The sequence below is a fragment of the Echinops telfairi genome, unplaced genomic scaffold, assembly GCF_000313985.2.
Source record: "Echinops telfairi isolate 266 unplaced genomic scaffold, ASM31398v2 ScPeMD7_7469;HRSCAF=8507_1, whole genome shotgun sequence".
Classification (NCBI taxonomy): domain Eukaryota; kingdom Metazoa; phylum Chordata; class Mammalia; order Afrosoricida; family Tenrecidae; genus Echinops; species Echinops telfairi.
Genome location: NW_022111373.1, coordinates 8,889,212 through 8,907,876, shown reverse-complemented (window position 1 = coordinate 8,907,876; position 18,665 = coordinate 8,889,212). Strand labels below are relative to the sequence as shown.

General features: G+C 54.9%; 1 protein-coding gene across 5 annotated transcripts in view; it reads right to left on the bottom strand.

Annotated features, from left to right (window-relative positions):
• The window catches only part of ACSL6 (acyl-CoA synthetase long chain family member 6), a 68,491-nt gene that overhangs the window by 40,503 nt on the left and 9,323 nt on the right, over positions 1-18,665 (bottom strand). For 4 of the 5 annotated variants that reach the window (XM_045284966.1, XM_045284968.1, XM_045284965.1 and 1 more), the window contains exons 2-8: positions 10,598-10,818; positions 3,965-4,079; positions 3,197-3,261; positions 2,811-2,912; positions 2,220-2,319; positions 1,247-1,425; positions 226-258 (exon numbers count right to left, since the gene is read on the bottom strand). In XM_045284966.1, coding sequence (XP_045140901.1) covers positions 226-258; positions 1,247-1,425; positions 2,220-2,319; positions 2,811-2,912; positions 3,197-3,261; positions 3,965-4,079; positions 10,598-10,818 — 815 coding nt within the window. Of the gene's footprint in view, positions 1-225; positions 259-1,246; positions 1,426-2,219; positions 2,320-2,810; positions 2,913-3,196; positions 3,262-3,964; positions 4,080-10,597; positions 10,819-14,578; positions 14,991-18,665 lie in introns of those variants that run through there. The other variant, XM_004696594.2, reaches the window with a different exon arrangement.

The window sequence follows — 18,665 nt, the reverse complement described above, 5'->3', positions numbered from 1 at the left end:
CCCCACCTCCCTCCCAAGCATGGGAATGCTATTTGTGGTCCACCCCTGGACCCTCAGCCCACGGAAGTCCTGTGGGCCAGAGCAGGCATGCCCCGATGTGCTCACAGGGGTTGCTGTCACCACGGCGGAGCTCGCCTGGCCCCTGGGCACAGTGGACGCTCTGTGAGCGCAGGCTGTCAAGCACATCATCTTGCTCAGTAAAAATCTGCTGGCAGATTAGCTTACCACAGGGGCATGATAATTCGCCTGGCCACAGTCCTAGAAGAGAAGAAGGCAACATTGTTTTTCAATGCTCAAAAGTTCTCACATCAGTTAAAAAAAAAATCAAGACTACACACCACATTGTCCATGTGTGCCTGTGCCAAGAGTTCAGGTTGCCCTGTCCCGCCTGTCCCTCTAGCCCTGGCCTCCCACATCCAGCTACTCTGTCCTGACCATGTGCCCAGATGTCCTGTGAACACCTCAAGTCAGACTACCATCTCTCTCCTGTGCACGTCACCCCTGCTCGCCCTGTCTGAACTGCGTGTGGTGGGGGCCTGGAACCTCGGGAAGCTCAGGCCTAGATGCATGTCCAAGGAGAGACCACTGAGGTGGAGTCTGCACAGAGGCCAGGGCTGGAGAGGCAGCTGTGGGATGCCTGTGTAGAGGTGGTAGCAAAATCCATAGAGGGTTGTAAGTGAACTGCTATTATGGGTACAGGAGGGGCAGCCAGGGAGATGGGAGACTGGAAGGCCCAGAGACCTCTATTAAGCAGGACAGTGGGCATTAGCTATTACTGATCCCTGAAGACTAGGATGCTCTGTGTCCCAGCAGGCCACACATTGCCACCGACCTGGCGAGTCTGTGGAGGCCATGCACGGAATGACCAGCTCTGCGGGCTGCTGGGGGAGTGACACCCATGTATAAGAGCCTCTTCGGGAGTCCTAGACTTTCTGTCTGCAGGGCTTGGGCACAGACAGGCTGGCAGCCAGCTGAGAGTGAGGGCACTCAGAGGCTGTGTGGGCAGCTCTGTGGGGGGCGGCACTTCCTGTGCACCTGTTGGTGCCTGGTGCCATCAACTGTGCCAGCCACTGAGCCTGGCTCCTAGAGGATGCCTACGAACACCAGCTCTTGCAAGGCCTGTGCTATCTCAGTGCGGACACACACTGAGGGTCACAGACACCCACCACCGAGCGTGAGACGGGCAGAGGATCAGCTGCTCTAGCTTGGTGGCCCCCGCAGCCCTGGCCCAGCAGCTGGTGCTCACCTCCACAGCCTGCATGGACTTAAGGAGCACCCCGCACTCCTGCCCGCGCTCTCTCAGGGCTTCCTCGAACGGCTCCATGATAATGATCAGCTTGAGCCCTGGGATCTCCTTCTTCTCCACGTGCTCCAGCAGCAGCACAGCCTTCGGGGGCTTGTCCACAATCACGGTGCTGATGTCCGCTGCAGGAGACGGCAAGGACACGCAGGCGCTGCACACACGGGCCGTGACTCTGGGCAGGAGGACCTTGGGCTGTGTGTGCCAGGGCTGTGTGAGTCACAGCCTGTGCGTGCCAGGATTGTGTGCCCTATGGCTGTGTGTGCCAGGGCTGTGTGACTCACAGCCTGTGTGTGCCAGGATTGTGTGCCCTATGGCTGTGTGTGCCAGGGCTGTGTGAGTCACAGCCTGTGCGTGCCAGGATTGTGTGCACCATGGGCTGTGTGTATCGTGTGTATCATGGCTATAGGTACCATGGTTGTGTGTACCATGAGCTGTTGTGCCATTGTTGAGGACACTCAGGGTTGTGTGTACTGTGTGCTATGTGTACCATGGGCTGTGTGGGTCATATCTTGTATAAAGAGCGTGTGGATGATCCTACTCAGAGCCCAGGGCAGAAGGCCAGGGAACCTTCCCAGGCAGATTCTGCAGCTACCTTGTTCCAGACTCAGCTGTTCCCACTCTGGGAGATATTTAACTCCACCCCTGACCCTAGCAGCGACCCCAAGCTTCTGTGAACCTCAGAGGGTGGCTCTTTCTTGGCAGCCCTGCCCTGTGGAAAGAGGCTTCAGGAAAAGTCTGGATAGGGCCCGCCTGTACTCAGGAGGTCGAATCAGGGGTCCAAGAAGAAGGCCCCGTGTTCTCTGAGCGCACAAAGGGCTTCACATGAGTGTCAGACAATCAGTATAACTGGAGGCTGGAAGTGATGGGGGGAGAAGGGCGGTGTCGGCTAAAGGTGGGCAGGAGACAGAGGGCTCACCTGTGTTGATGATGTAGTGGATGGCTCCAGGGCCCAGGGTGTCATAGAGTGGGACCACCACCATGGAATATGTGTAGCAGGCCAGCTCTGCGATGATCCACTGTGGAGACACACAGGGGTTGGGGGCAGGGGAGGAGAAAAGCTCTCTGGGATGTACCACCCTTAAGCCCTGCCACCCAGGGTTTCTGCTCTGAGTCCTGTGCTGGAGAGAGGACCCTGCTCTGGCCCTGTGCATGGGGCAGGGGTTCTGTGGGATTAGTGGGTGATGACTGCCCACCCTCAGCCTTCAGGGAATCCCCCCCCCAAAGTCCTATGTCTACATCTAGGGCCTGAATTGGCCTCTACCCAATGGCTTTCTTCTTCTTGACTCCAGGGTGGGACTTAGGAACATTTGTGTGTGGATGGAATTTGGCTGGGGTGTCTAGTCCTGCTCTGGAGCAGAGTCAGGGGTGGTGGTGGTAGTGGCATGGACCAAGGGCCTTCCTTTGCTCTCTTGTCTGAGGCCATATAAACAGGAGGAGCAGGAGCCTGCCAGGTACCGGATCCCCTACTCCACTGAGAACTCTAAAGCCAGCTCCGGCAGATGCTCACCTCTGGTCGATTCTGTGCAAAAACGCCAATAAACTGATCTGAAGATGCTTTACAATTGTGCTGGAGGAGCCCAGATCCCAGGAATTCAGCCCTGTCAGCCACCTGCACATGGACACCAGAGAGTGATGTGACCACAAGGACGCTTCAGCAGGGCAGGGAGATTCCTCCCCCACCCCCCGTGGAATCCCTGCAGGTCTGAGAACTCGCCAACTGCCCCCATCCCATACCCACACCCATTCCCAGGCAGGCTGGAAGCCCAGCCAGGCTGAGGTTGAGAGTTGGGAAGGCAGGCCAGGTAAGGCACACTGACCCCTTGCAATCCAGGCAAAATGTCTACAAACCCCTTGAGGGCCAGGTCTGCCTGGGAACACAAGTTCATCACTCACCTCCTGGTAGGACAGCCACTGGTAAGGCTGCTTGGGCTTCCTGAAGCCGAGGCAAGGCCCGCTCCCTGCGGAGACACACGCAGTGTCAGAGAGGAAGATGGGAATGCCACTGTCTGCCCATTGACACCCAGCCAGTGGGGTGACCCAGGGGCTGAGGAATACACCCCTTGGCTGCCTGTGTCCGCCTTGCTGAAACTCACTGCTAACAAGTCCATTCTGCCTCCTAGCGGCCCTATGGGCAGAGCAGTACTGCCCTGGTGGGTTTCCGAGGCTGTCGCTCTTTATAGGAGCAGAAAGTCTCTTTTTTTTTTTTCCTGTGGATGGGCTGGTAGGTTCAAACTGCTGACCTTGTGGTTAGCAGCCCCAAGTGTAACTATGCCACTGTGCCACCAGGGCTCCTCAGGAGGGACTAAATCTGCCACCCCTCCAAGGACAAAGAGGTCATGGAATAGGGACCAACACAATGCTTGTTGCCCACCATGACCTGGGTGGTGTTCCCTACTGCACCTTCACAGGGAGGTAGGAGGGCTCAGGCTGACTTTCTCCTGGCCCCGCGCCCTGGCACACACCTCTCAGAGGCTCAGTGGGGAGGAGCCCTGTGTCCTCATAACACAGCTGCTTCTCTGACTGGCAGGAAGAGGTCCAAGAGTGGCTTAGCCCCTCCCAGCTGCCCCCCCTCCACCGTCCCCAGGACTGAGTGGGCCTATCCTCTCCCTTGCACTCATCCGAGCTCTGCCCCAGGGACCCCCCCTCACAGGTCCTCCTCACCTGAGATGCTAAGCCCACGGCGGAACACCTGGTACATGGTCCGAGCATCATCATAGTAGTGGGTGAGGAGCTGGGGACTACCCCCGATCACGGAGCGCCGGGCCCCAGCACTGCCCTACAAGGCAAGCCAGAGAAGCCAGCTCAAGCAGGCTTAGGGTTTCTGGAGAGGCACCAGCATGTCCCAAACTGCACACAAGTTGGATGCGCTCCTGTTCCACACAGACAGGACGGGGACATGCTCTTTGTGCGCTCCCCCACTGACTGTGCACACCGGCACCAGACACATATAATGCCAAGTGCATGTGGCTTGAACTCACTCAAGCTGTAGCTATCTCCAGCTCGATCTCAGTTGGCATGCATACCTGGGCCTAGTACCCTAGGGGTGCACACACACACACACACACACACACACACCAAACTAATGGCCATTGAGTTGATGCTGACTCATTGTGACCCTACAGGACAAGTAAGAACTGCCCTGGTGAGTTCCTGAGACTAACTCTTCACAGGAGAAGAAGGCCCCATCTTTCTGTTTGCGGAGAGACTGGTGGTTTCACACTGCCGACCTTGCGGTTATGTCCCCAGGGATCCTTCAGACCAGGTGGATGAGAATGCCTTCATATGTGGGAAACAGAAAGATTTCTCCCAAGTCGTCTTCCCCAAATATATGTTAGACTTAGGACACTGCTTGCAGCTAATGGTAAATGATTGTCAAGTTACCTCCCTGAAGGCAGTCAGCTGCCAGACTACTGTCTCCTCCCACCACAAGTAGGGCCCACTCCCTGCTGTTAAGGACAATGGACTACTTCTCCCTAAAGGCTTGGGGCCATCAGTTTGGTCCCTGCAGGGTGAGCTTACACCCTACTGATAATGGTTTTTATAGTGAGCCAGAGAACAGGTCAAACCTGCTCAGTGACATCCAAAGTTAGGCTGCCATCCTGAATCTAGGGTCCGCCCATCTTGTCACATGTGTACCCCCAATACCTCCCCTTCGTATTACGTGGATACCCCTAGATCACCCCTTCCCATTACTGTATTACCTATAGCACAGCTCTTTCCTGTGGCGTATGTCTTCACCTGCAATTAGGGGCTTGCATGTCCCCAGAGAATATAAAAGCCTTGCTTAGCAATAAATCTCTCTCTCTCTTTCTGCCCACGTGGACCACCAAGTGAGGCTGAGATGAGCATGGGACCATGAATTGTGTCCGACTCCATTATTTCAATCTCTCTTCTCTCATGCTCTCTATGACTTTACTATAATCTTTACTTATTATCGCGGTACAATTGCGCCTACCGGACTGTGGTGATGTGTTAGGGGCTGGTACCCTCACATATGGCACCCAACGTGGGGCCCTGTAGGAAAAGAACTCTTTTGAGTTATATCCTGGTAACAATTGTATGGCCTCATCGGACAGAGGGTGAATCGGGAAAAAATTTTTTTGAGTTTATTTTTTTAAGTGTGTTTTTTAGTCTGAGTGAGATATGGGTCAGGCAAAGAGCAAGGATACAGAGTACAGTGTCACACTTTGCCACCTCCTGAAGAAACAAAATGTAATGGTCATGAATAAGAGAGTGAGAGTGTCTTTTCTTCAAGTGGTAAAGAAAGTTAATCCTTCTTTTCCGGAGTCAGGAACCTTTGATTTGGAGATCTAGGATAAGGTAGCCATTAACTTAAGAAAAGCCTACAGGGAAGGACAGAGCATACCCAAGGAGACCTGGGTGCTGTGGGTGCAGATTAAAACAGTGTTGGAGCTGCAGCAGGGTGAGAGAGCAAAGGAACAAGACCAGCAGAGCAGTGAGAAGCCTCTAAGCTACGCTGACTTAAATCAGGTGAGAAGCAGGCAGAATGAGTACCAGTCAGATGAGAAGATTTGAGGTGTAGCTGAGAAAACAAAGTCTGAATCAGAAGGAGATAGCAGGCTAGAAGCATCTGTGCCACCACCAGAGTATATCCTAGGGGATCACAATACTATCAAGCAAGCCAGTGCTGGAGGTAATGAGGTTAGGTCCAAAGAAATGCAAATGGAGAGATTTAACATAGAAGGTGAGGCTGGGGAAGTGAGAAGCAAAGAGGCAAGGAGTAGGAAGGCACCTTTGCTCTCACGGGTGGAGAGGAGTATAGCCCAAAGCAGATTTAGAATTCAGAATGGCTTATCCCATTAGAGTTATAGACAGGGAGCCTGAGAGCAGCACCCCGAAGGGAATCAAGAATGGCGGTATACTGCCTTTACCTTTAAGCGACTGAAAGATCTCAAACAAGCAGTATCTAGTTATGGTCCAGATTCACCATTTGTAATTAGTAAGGTAAAATCGCTGGCGGAAATGGAATATTGATCTCCAGCCAACTGGCTCTCTCCGGCAGTGTCCGCCCCACCTCACCTGTCCCACGCTGTGTGCGGACCCAGCTCATGGGCATGCAGGACGTGAGCATGCTACCATGAATTGTGCCTGACTCCATTATTTCAATCTCTCATGCGCTCTATGACTTTACTGTAACCTTTATCGTATAACGTATAATTGCACCTATCGAACCCGTGATTAGTTGTGGGGGGGCTGGCCTTTCCCCCCCACACCTGAAGTCCATTCAAAGAGCACAGAGGGGCGTGTTGGCTGGAGTCAAACACACACACACACACAGCATTAGGGTCCATCTGCCAAGAGCTCCCCATCTCATTATCTGTTGTTAAAATGTATTTGGAGGCAGTCCGTGAGGGCTAAGAAGGCTGCCATCCATCATTCACATCATAGTGTGAATTAGTTTGAGGACTGTGTAGGTGCTTTCCCAGAAGCAGGAGGCCTGGCAGGCTCAGGAGGACAGGCTCCTCCTCCCATGGCAGGATGAAGGGGGTGTGGACACAGGGCTTCTTTCCCGGAGGCCTCCCCTCCCCACCCTCCAGCCCCTCCTCTTGTTCCCCAACCCCAGAGGGCCACAGCTTCGCCTCTCCCTTGAGCATGCTCAGATTGGGCTGTACTCCACTGGCCCTAGGCCGGCTGCTTCCTGGAACATCAGGTCTGAGGGAAAAAGTCCACAAGAGCCATAGGGCCAAGGGCCAAATTCAAAACCACAAGCAGCTCTCAAAGGGTGGGGAGTTGAAAGTTACATTTGACCCATGTGTCCCGAGCACCACTCCATGTACGGAGCTGGGACTCACACAGTCAGACAGGGCCAGCATCCCGGGTTACGGAAACGACACCACAAGAGACTGTGCCAGGAGCAGGGCACGTGGCCACTGCACTGGGTTTTGAAGGCTGCAAAGGCAGACTGGGGAACAAAGATGGCCGGGGCGGGGTGGGGTGAGGGAGGAGCTTCCGGAGGCAGTGGTAGTAAAGGAGGCCAGAGCGAGTACAGATCAAGGCCAGGACTCTTGACTTCAGCTTGAAAACAATGGGGAATCGGGGAGGGCTTTAAGCTGGTATCTGACTTCTGCTTCTCATCATATATTGCATCCAGGCTCTCTACAAGTGTACAAGCTCCGGGGCCCTTGGACCTCCCTCCTCTCATTTCCTGACACACACACCCTGTGCTACTGCTCTCCAGCCACTCTGGCTTCCTCATCCCTGGGGTCCACGCAAGGGAGAGCTCAATCTTCCCGGGAAGGGAGGCCTTAGCTGTGTCTAGGATCCTATTCCCCCAGCTAGACCCACTAGGTGACTCATTCTGCAAGACACACACTAGGCCAGGGCCACTCCTTAGCCATTCCCTCTGGTCACTAAGGCTCTGTCCAGACCACCATGGCCTCTACTCTTGTGTCTTTCATCCCCTGGTCCCTCCCATGACCACCCTTCCAAAAAACTATAAATTGTCCACGGTTACTGAATACCCCCCATGTAAATCCAGTCTTCCACTTTGTGAGTCCTGGTCCAATTCACGTGAGTCTGTCTTGGCTGGCTTTTCCAGGTGACTAACAGTTTTATGTGCCGTTCAGTCAGTTCCAGCGCACAGCGACCCTGTCCACAACAGAACGGAACACAGCCTGGTCCCGCACCACCCTCACGATTGTTATGCGTGAGCCCGTTGTTGCTGCCATCACCTCGATGGTCAGGCTTCCGCTCCCCCCTCCCCCCCAACTTCGACTTTACCAAGCATGATGTCCTTTTCCAGGGACTGGTCTCTCCTGACAACATGTCCGAAGTATGTGAGACTTCTAAAAGGACTATTCTGGCTGTACGTCTTCCTAGATACATTCGTTTGTTCTTCTGGCAGTTCCCAGTACTTCCAGTAATCTTGGTCGACACCAGACTCCAAACCCATCAATTCTCCTTTAGTTTTCCTTATTCACTGTCCAAATTTCACATGGACAAGACAAAGGTATCATGGCTAGGGTCAGGTTCACCTTAGGCTTCAAAGGGACATCCTTGCTTCTGAACACTTTAAAGAAGTCTTGTGCAGCCTGTACGCCCAATGCGATTCATCATTTGATAGCTTATCTTGAGTGCTGCTTCCGTGAGCACTGATTGTGAATACGAATAAGAAAAAATAAAACAAAATCCTCAACAACTTCAATCTTTCCTCCATCTACCACGATGGTGTCTATTGATCCAGTGTGAGGATCATGTATATATATAGGATATGTATATACACACACAGATCTATTTAATTGATCTTCATGAGCAAGTGCTTCAAGTCCTCAGCCCTTTCTCACCGTCAGCAGCATGGCTGTGTCATCTGCATGTCTCAGGTTGCTAATAAGCCTGATCCCATGCACTTGCTCTTCTTCCTATGGTCCAGTTTCTTGGATTATTTACTCCGTTTGCAGTCTGAATTAGTATAGAAAGGGCACAACCCGGATGCATAACACTCCTGACTTTAAACACCGCTCAGGATTTCCTTGCTCTGTTTGTACTGGCTCCACGGGAGCACAAGGAAGTGTGCCGGAATTCCTGTTCTTCTCCATGTTTGTTATGATCCACACAGTCAAATGCCTTTGCATAGTCAATAAAACACGAGTAAGCACTTTGGGGGTATTCCATTTTCAGCCAAGCTCCATCTGATGCCGCAATGAGATCCCGTGTGCCTTATCCGTTTCTGATTCAGTTTCAATTTCTGACAGTCCCTTGTTGATATACAGCTGCAACTGCTATTGATTTAAGTTTGGCAAAATTTTACTTGCATGCGATGTCAAATCATATCGTTCTATAATGTGCACATTCTGGTGGGTCATCTTTCTTTGGAATGGGCACACCTATGGATCTCTTCCAGTCTGTTGGACAGCTATCCGTCTTCCAAACTTCTTAGCATAGACAAGTGAGTGCGTCCAGTGCTTCGTCATCAGCTTATTGAATCAATTCCATGGATATTCCGTCAATCCCTGGAGCCTTGTTTATGGCTACAGCCTTAAGTGGGACTTGGACTTCTTCCTTCAGCACATCGCTGGTTCTTGACCGTATGGCACCTCTTGAAATGGCTGAATGTCGATTAGTTCTTTTTGGTACAGCAACTCTTCTATTCCTTCTGTTGACTTTGGATATGTTCTGCATCATTCAATATTTCCCCCGTGGAGTTATAATCATATATGCTTACTAAAAATAACTATTCTTAGTGCCTCCTCTGCATTATCTGACCAAATCCTCAGCACAACCATCGGCAGCAGACATTCTTTTTATTATCCACTTTGCAGTTGAGCCCATTGACGCTCAGAGAATTAAGACCAAGGGCTGTCAAGCTAATAGGAGGCACAGACAGGCTCAAGCTCAGGGCTGTTTGTCACCAATGGCTGTTCTCATCCCCCGGCTGCCAGCAGCTCATCAGTCACTCTCTACTAACCAGCCATCCCAAAGGAATCACCATTTCCCAAGGCTCCCCTGCGTGTTATCACGCACCTGTCCTTTCACACACACCAGTTCCTCTGCTGGAAGAATGCCCCGAGATCCTCTAGTCTGATCTGCACCCTCCCCTCTCAGCCAAGACCCTGCCATACTTAGGACCACCAGGATACATTTCCCACAAGGAAATAGTGAATGTGCAGAACAGCGTATGACAGCATGATGTCATTTAAAAGGGGGTGGAAGAGCAAGCAGTACATTTGCTCATGGCTAGGGCAGCCCTCAACATGAAGAAAGTGGGGGCTTGTCGGGGAATGTCCTCTCATTCGCTTTGAACTGTGTATTTTACCCATTTGAAATGAACAGAACTGAAGTTTGGTAGGAAAAAACGGCAAACAGAGTCCCTGAGCTCAGTAAACCCATCCCAGCAGACCTACCAGTCCTGGCTTGGAATGCCCTCTGCACTGCCTTCCCCTCCTCAGTGCCACCCAGTGAGTCTGTGTGCTCTGGGAGGGCAGGGCTCTAGGGTTGGGCTCAACTCAGGACCCCAATACCAGGCCAGGAAGAGTATGGGAGGGAATTCGCTTGATGGTCCCTTGACCACCTGCTTGGACCTCAGACAGACGTGTCCATGGGCTAAGGCCCCAGGCAGCTGAGGCCCAGTGAAAAGCTGTGTCAGGCTTTGTTCCCCGGGAGTACCTGGTAGCAGATCTTGCTCAAGGCCACTTGCAGGGTTTCTGGGATGGGAACAGATTCTATGGGCCATCCAAGATCCCTTGAGCCAGAAATGGCAGGATTTGACTCCCCCCACCCCCACTCCAGGAGGCCCACCCTTTCTGGGCAGTCTTTCATTGTCCCCACCCTGCTCACCTCCACTTCCTCCGACTGCTTCAGGAGGTCGCATGGTGGTTGCACGGCCTTTGGCCGGTGAGTGAACCAGTAGGCGAGGATGGCAGCCAGGGCACCCATGCTCACGAGGGTGGTGGCGGAAAGGCTGCGGCAGAACTGCCCCAAGTCGCCCAGCTCGGGCAGCCGCAGCATCCTCAGGATCTCCTGGGTCTGCATCTTCTCCAGGAGCGAGAAGACAGACTCTGGGGGAAACAGGAGGGGCGGTGTGAGGGACAGGGGCCTCCACAGGGTGGCTGGGAGGGGCTTGCTGGGCCTTTCCTCTCACCTCTCCCTCCTGGATCGTGGGCGGCACACAGGCCTTGCCCAAGCATACCACAGGGCAGGCTGGGGGTGGGGGTTAGCCGAAGTGGACAGTCCCCCGGTGCCACACAGTGGGAGGGCTCCAGGCCACCGTTCCCACCCACACGCTGCCTCGTCGCAGGCCCTCGGCCTCTGGAAGTCTGGTGGTGGCTCTCCCTTTTGGGAGGAAACAAGGAGAAACGCAGTAGTAGGCACTTTGCAGCTGTAGGATAGGCGCCAAACAGCGAGTGCTTGGCTCCTCGGGAAGGAGAGAACTGCTGAAACCCCAGGAAGTGGCCTTGGTGCTTCCTCGTGACATCACCACCTGGGAGATGAGGTCAGCAGTGTGCAAAGTCACCGGAGGCAGAAAATGCAACGTTCCTTGGATCAAGTCCATTCTCCTCCTTCACTTAGGCTGAGCCCATTGCTCTGACTGTGTGCTTCCCCAGCGACAACTGGGGGAGTACAGCTCAGTATGGGGAGCTCCTCACACTAGGCCGGGCAGGCCCAGGCTTAGGGATATGCTGGCCAGACTAAGGTGGCTGCTCCACCCCAGGAACAGGAAGGGGCCGAGGCACGTCTAAACCCTGGGTAGTTGGGTCTGGGCCCAGGCACTGTGGTCCCACAGAAGGGCTCGTATTCAACAGCTAGCACTGCAGGTTGCCTGAGTCCCAGGGTCACTCACCAGACACCCAGTGGAGCAGTGAAAGTGAGCACCCAGCAAGGCAGAATAGGATTCTCACTGAGCTCACTGAGCCGGAAATCCAGGATCCCCAGCTGCCTCCTCACAGGAATCACCCACCCTGGCTAACCAATCAGTGTAACATCCGACGTCGGCGAACCTGAAGCCAAGCTATGGGCCACAGTGAACCCACCAAGGCATACTTGATTTAGGAAGGACTCTGGGAAGGCAGCCAATCCGCCTTCTTGAGACACACAGATGGGGAGATCAAGTCACAGCCAGGTCTATCAGAGAAATGACTCCCTAACCGTGGGAAGGCCAGGCAGGACCACCAGACCATGGTGGGGGCCTTGAGCTGACTGTCTTCTCCTGTAACAGACTGAACTGACTCAATGGGCCGAGCCACCAAAAGGGCCTTGTCCCGCCCTGAAGGGCTCAGCTATGTGTATCTATATCCTCAAAAGCTGTAGAGAGAACTTGGGGTGGACACCTCACCACCATGACCCTGGAAACTGCACACAGACCCAGAGCTGCACGAGAGAGTGGACACTGCAGCATTTGGTGTACAACTGGGGTTTTCACAGAGCACCACCTGTGAAGGAGTGACCCGCCCATTCATCCCTTGGCCGGACCCTCATGCAGCCCCTGCTCTGCCTTGCCCAGCATTGGGCACGGGGACAAACCAGATGTTGGCCTGCCCACAGTCCCACCTGCTCACTGTGGTCAGAGATGCCTGCCCACCTCAGGGGCAGGGTGTCAGAGCAGGCCTTTGGTCAGAAGTGAGTGTGAGACTGAGGCTGGGGGATAAAGAGGAAAGGGTACCACAGGCAAAGGTTGACCTTGACCTAGAGCAGGGAGCATGTAGGGAACTGGAGAGCCTATTCAAGAAACAAAGTCAGCAGCCTGAAAAAATATGTGCACCTGTCAGCATCCCAAGTCTGTGAGGCTGGCTCCTTGGATATGCAGAGCATCCAGTGGTCACCAAGGCATCGCAATGAGGGGAACACGGGACTTGTCTCAAAGCCCTGTGTTCCTGATGCCTGGGAGACCTTGCCTACGCACCCACCGTGCGGTCTGATCCTCCCAACTGCTCTGTGCATGCTGGAAACACAGAAGTGCCTCCTCGGAGGCTCCCTGTCACGGGCCAGCACACTGTAAGGACGAGGGTCTCCAAAGTCATTCCCTTGGTTGTATCGTGGCCACCCCACCCACGTCAACACAGAAGCCAGGTCCACAGCCCTTTGTCTCTGCGGCTCTGGACCTGAACCCATAGTAACCAACTCTAGACCTTGTCAAAGCAGCCCTGGCCGGATTCTGCGGGAGGTGGCATCTCGGGGACCACAGGCCTGCGAATGGGAGGGGTTGGGAGGGTGCTTAGCAGGTCAGGTGAGTCATCCTTGTCTACCAACACTGAGAGTGAGCTCCCTCTCCTGACCTCACATCAGGAAGCCCACCGGCCTGGGGATGGAGGGCGGCAGGGAAAGGGCAGCAGACTCCTCAGAGGAGGCCTCGGGAAGTCTGTGGAGGAGTTCCACCATCTCTCGATAACGTTTCCCCACACACTTCTTAAAGCCCATTGTACCCGGTGCCGGAAAGCCTGCAGCTCCTCCGGCCCTGAGCCTGGGCCTGTGTGGCCCCTGGCTGGGCAGTGGCCAGAGGGGCTCGTGATTCCAGGCTCCCTCTCAGAGTCAGGACTACGGGCATTTACTCTGTGCTGTTTTGTTTTGTTAGCAGCCTCGGGAGCCACGGCAGGGCGGAGCTTGGAGTTGGGGGTCCTCTGAGGACAGTTTAAGGACTTGGCACGGTCCAGGGCAGAGTCTAAGCCTGGGAGTCAGGTCTCCTTGACTTCACCAAGCGCTGGCCTCTTCCGATCTCCACTCTCTCAACACAGTGGAGGTCTGGCTTGCGCTCAGTGGTCCCTGGGGTCTGGACCACAGCTGCCTCCTTCCACGCCCAAAGAGGCTCTCCTGGCAACAGCACTGTAGAGGTGGCGGGCACCCTGAGGAATCAGCAGCGCTGGTGTTGCCAGGTGAGCGACTGTGTTTGTAAATACCCACCTGGCAGGAAGACCCAGCCCTCAGCAGGAAATCACCTCTAACCTCCTGCCAAATCCTATGCCTTCTTGGCTGCTGGCAGGGGCCAATTCAGATTGCCAGGGGATGGCACAGGCCAGGGGAACAGGGACTTCCACCTACCCTCATGGCAGGTGGCAGGTAAAACCACAGATCTCCAAACCCAAGAGAGATTGGGGAGGTGAGGAAGGAAGCTCTGTTGTTAAACACGTTGGTTCCCAGGTGGCCGGCTGGTAGAGGCAGAGCCCAGGGCCACCTGTTCTGTAGAAATGGTCCTGGGACCCGGGGTAGGGTTTCCGAGCACCCGCTGTTGGTCCAGTCTCCTGACCCCAGAGCTCAGACTTTCACAGAGCTGGGCGGCTCTGCAGGATTATGTCCTAAACACCTCCCTCCTCTCCACTCACACTGCCCCTGGCTGGGTCCAGTTGCCACCAAGTGTGTGAGCCCAGACTCCCACACAACTCCACAAGGGCTTCCTTGCTCTTGTGCTTACTCTCACCCCAACGCTATTGTTCTTGATCAGCGGATGTCAACACCGTGTCACGCCACTGCCTCCAAAGCTGGTTCTCACTGCCTTAGGACAAGCGCGAGGTGTGCCTCGAAGACACCAAGGCCCTCTGGGATCTCCCCATCCTTCTCCCCCCAACCCCTAGCACCCCACCGGTTTCCCTCTGCATCATCCTGGGGTGGTGGGGCAGCAAGAGGGGTGCCGTTTTTTGGCCTCTGCCAACCTCGGAGGCCTTCCGAGATGGTGGGGAAACACAAGTTAAGTCACAGAAAATCACCCAAGAAGCCCCTCAACTCCCAAACGAAGAACCCCAAAGGCAAAGGCCAGCGTCTCCCAGAGCCCAGGGTCCTTAGCAAACAATGGGGAAAAGACCCGAAGGAGTGTCTGGGGGCTGGACTGACCTGTTCCAATCCTCACTCGGACTCTTGACCTTGGGCAAGTCACTTCGGCCCTCAGGGCCACATCTCAAACGAGCTCACGGACACTCAGGGCTGCAGTGCCAGGCGTGCAGTAAGGGGAACATCCAGCAGACAGCAGCTAGCTAGTTACTCCGTCCGTCGCTTTGCCAGCCAAGAAGGCTCAAAGACACCTTGCAAAAGTAGACCCCCACACACCCTGCCTTTCCAGCGGGCTCCTGGCCTGGGGGAGGCGCTTGAGCTGGTCCCGAAAGAGCCAACTCCCTTTATCGGGCTTAAGGGGTGCAGGGAGACAGGCTACCACATCTTGATCGAAGCACAAGAGCAGACCCGAGCCTGCCCTCCTGGGGACAGCCGATGGCAACAGCTGCCCATTCTGAGAAGCCGGGTGGTAGTGGAGGCGGCGACGGTGGTGGCAGAGGCTCCCTGGTAGCTGGGAGTGGGTCTGGCCGGCACCAGGATGCAGAGCAGCTCTGTGAGGAGCTGCTGGTCCCTCAAGGCACCCCTCTCTCACCGTCCCCCCCTGCCCTACACACACACAAATCTGCACACGGCTACGCTGGCTCCGAGCAACTGGGAACCAAGCAACCCAGCAGTAACCCTCTCTCTGCTGGAACTCTGTGGCCTCCGCTCACACCCGTGTTTCTCCCCGCCCGCCCATCTCCCAGTCCCAGAGGAGTTTGCCAAATGAGAGGCTAAAGGACAAAGCCTCCTTACAGAACCATCCGTGCCACCGGCCAGGGGCCTGGCCGGGGCCCTGCAGCCAGCCTGCGCAGTTGGGGTGGCGGAAGAAGCAAGGCGCTGGCCCGGTGAGAAGCTGCAACACCCACTGGGAGACATCGCCGCCCCCTGTATCTCCCTGGGGAGTCTCTGCCCCCACCCCCATAAGGTCACACCAGTGTACTCTACTTGGGGAGAGGAAGGAAACTAGGTGCAGTCCTAAAGAGGACAACTTGGGGCTGGGGACTCTGCAGACCAAGGATCAGTCAGCAGGTGCAGGATACATACTCCCCTCCCCCACAGGCCTCCAAGGCGGCACACCAGACCCCCTCCTTCCCACCTCCTCCCAGAGGCCATGCCAGGAGTTGAAATCCACACCCGGGCCTGATGGAACCCAAGCTGGGCTGTGAATTTCTGCCCACCTGCCAGCCTGGACACAGAGGTCCCAGGGCCTCCTAACCCGCACACCCACCGGGTCTGTGGGTGGGGCACAGGGGTGGGGTGGGGTGCTGTTCCTACTTCTTCAGCCAGCAGATGGCTGGACACACGGTAGGCATGAGGTGGCAGGTGCCAGGCCACAGGACCCAGCTCACCACTCCTCCCCCCAACCCCCAATACCCCCCACCCTCACTAGCCTACCCACACTAAGGTTACCCCGTCTGGGCCAATGTCCACCCAAACCCAACTCACCTTCCCCGCAAGCATCCGTCCAAGGCAAAAGGCCCGTGTGCTGGGCTTGCTCTGGACTCTCTGCTCAGAGTTGTTTGCATAACCTTCCTGGCAACTCTAGAACCCACGGGCCTTGCGACACCTTCCCTGGGGCTTCCCCCACTCACCCCACCACCTGGGCTGGGAAGAGCTTCCTGCCCTCATCAGGAACTCAGCACCAACTGGTCTGTCTTGGACCCTGCTCCAACCCCCCTCCCCCCAAGCCACCCCAGGGAGCTTTGACATGGACAAACGAGACCTTGTCTGCCTGTCAAGACCTCTCCCTCCCAGAATGGGTAGGAAAGAGGGAACCGATTACAAGGAACTATATGTGACCTCCTCCCTGGGGGACCGACAACAGAAAAGTGGGTGAAGGGAGACGTCGGACAGGGCAAGATATGACAAAATAACAATTTATAAACTATCAAGGGCTCATGAGGGAGGGGGGAGCGGGGAGGGAGGGGAAAATGAGGACCTCATGTCGGGGGTTTAAGTGGAGAGAAAATGTTTTGAGAATGATGTACAAATGCGCTTTACACAATTGATGTGTGTATGGATTGCGATAACAGTTGTATGAGCCCCTAATAAAATGTTAAAAAAAAAAAAAAAAAAAAAACCTCTCCCTCCCATCTGGGAAGAACCCGTGCCATTCTCCAGGCATCTCAGAAATGTCTTTAAAGAACCTGAACACCTCCCTTCATGCTTCCTAGGTGCCTTCTGGGCACGACATCTGTGCCACAACAAAGGCCCTGGCTGGCGGAAAGCCAATAAGGTGCCACCGGGTGGTGACGGTGGACCCAGGACCTGGGAGCAGCCCTGCTCCAGGAAGTGTCTGGCCCAGCTGCTGGTTAAAGAAAAGCACAAACCTCTCCATCACGCCTGTGTGACCCTGATCCACAGAGACGCAGCCACAGCGGCACAGCCTCTGCCTGCCACACACTGCTCTGCTCAGGTCGCAAACTCCTCTGCATGGTCCGATTGTGATTCCCAGAACCGCATATGATTGGACAGGGATGGGGCCAAGTCACTGCACATCCTTATAAGAGGTGTGTGGGGTGGGGGGGACTGTGATATGGGGTTCACAGGTGGCATAGTGGGGTCACATTGGTGGGCAAGCCTCTCTGAAGGTCCAGTTGAGCTTCCCGAATGAGGAAATGTCCAACCAAAGCCACCCACGACTAAGTACCAGGGCCACCTGCCTCAACAACCTCACTTGCTGGGAGCATGCCGGCCGTTGACTCAGTTTCTGGTCCCTCCGGTCTCAGGGTCATGCTGGCACCTCTCAAGGAGCTCGCTCGCTCCAGAGAGCGGAGGCCTGTGTTCCTGACAATCACATCCAGAAGCCAGGCTCCAGCAACACTTTCAGGAACTTAAACAAAGTATATGAAGAGCCTTGAGAACAGAGGCCCGGACACGGGAACACAGTGTGTTTCACGAGCTCAGAGGTAAAAGTCACCCTCATCAAGAAGTAGGCAGGAGAGGCTAAGCCGATGGCAGCTGTCCCCCTGGAAATAGTCACAGAACCACTCACACTGGTGAGGGTGAACACGGCCGGACCTCATCTACCTTCCCTACCCGGCCCTGGAACAGGCCAAGGGCTGACTCCCACATAGACAGAGCAACACCTGGCCAGGCCCCACGGTGCAGGGAGCCAAACCCTGCAGTGGTAACAGAATCTTTTCCCTTCTGGTCATGTCCACAGTAAAGCTGCCAGTGTCCTGGCTGCATGTGGTGCTGGTGACCCATTTCCATCTTGGGCCTATGCCAGCTGAGGACACCCTGCGAACCACGTAGGTTGGGGCTTGGTAAAAGGCATGTGAACTGAACCTGGAGCATCCGGCCCTCAGCTCTGCTGCAGGTGGCCAGGTTCCAGGTAGGATAGGGGTGGCCTCTCTCGGCTTTGGGAAGCTCTTCAATGGAGGGAAGCGCAGCCACAATATGGTTGGGAGTCAATGAGCTAAGGGAAGTGAGGGAGATCTGATGAGAACACCCGGCTGGAGGAGAGATGCTGAAGAGACTAAGCCTGGACACATCCTCATCAAGGACGGGGAGTCTGTACGAGTGGGATCAGGGGCAGGGTGGAGAGGTACTCAAAGGAGAGGCTACAACTGAGTCACAGGAGGGGACTGACGAGTCACAGAAAGAGCATACAAGGACTTGGGGGCACCCCACTGAGGACTGGGCAGAAGTTGAGGCTGGGAAGACAACGGCCTTTAGTTGCAGAAGCAACAATGTGGTGGCTGGTCCTGCATATGTGTGCGACTGTACTGGACATGCCTCAGGCCTGACATCCTCTTGGCTGCCACCAGCTACCAAGCCCCAGTGTCCTGCCCTGGCTTTGTTTCCAGGAGAGCAGAGCCTTCAGGGCCTTGCTGGAGAGGCCCACTGTTGCAGCCCGAAAACCGACGCGGTGCCTTTACCCATCATTCCAGACGCGTGTGCTTTTCCTACATTGGATAGCTCATAGATAAAAGAGGGTTTTGAGGAAGTGCTGAAATCCTGGTGGGGACTGAGCATGACAGTGGGACAGGAGGAGAATCAAGGGAAAAAGAGGAAAGAGCTGGGAGGAAAAGGGCATTTATAGAGGTCTAGATAAAGACATGTACATATGCAAATATATTATATGAGGATGGGGAAATAGATC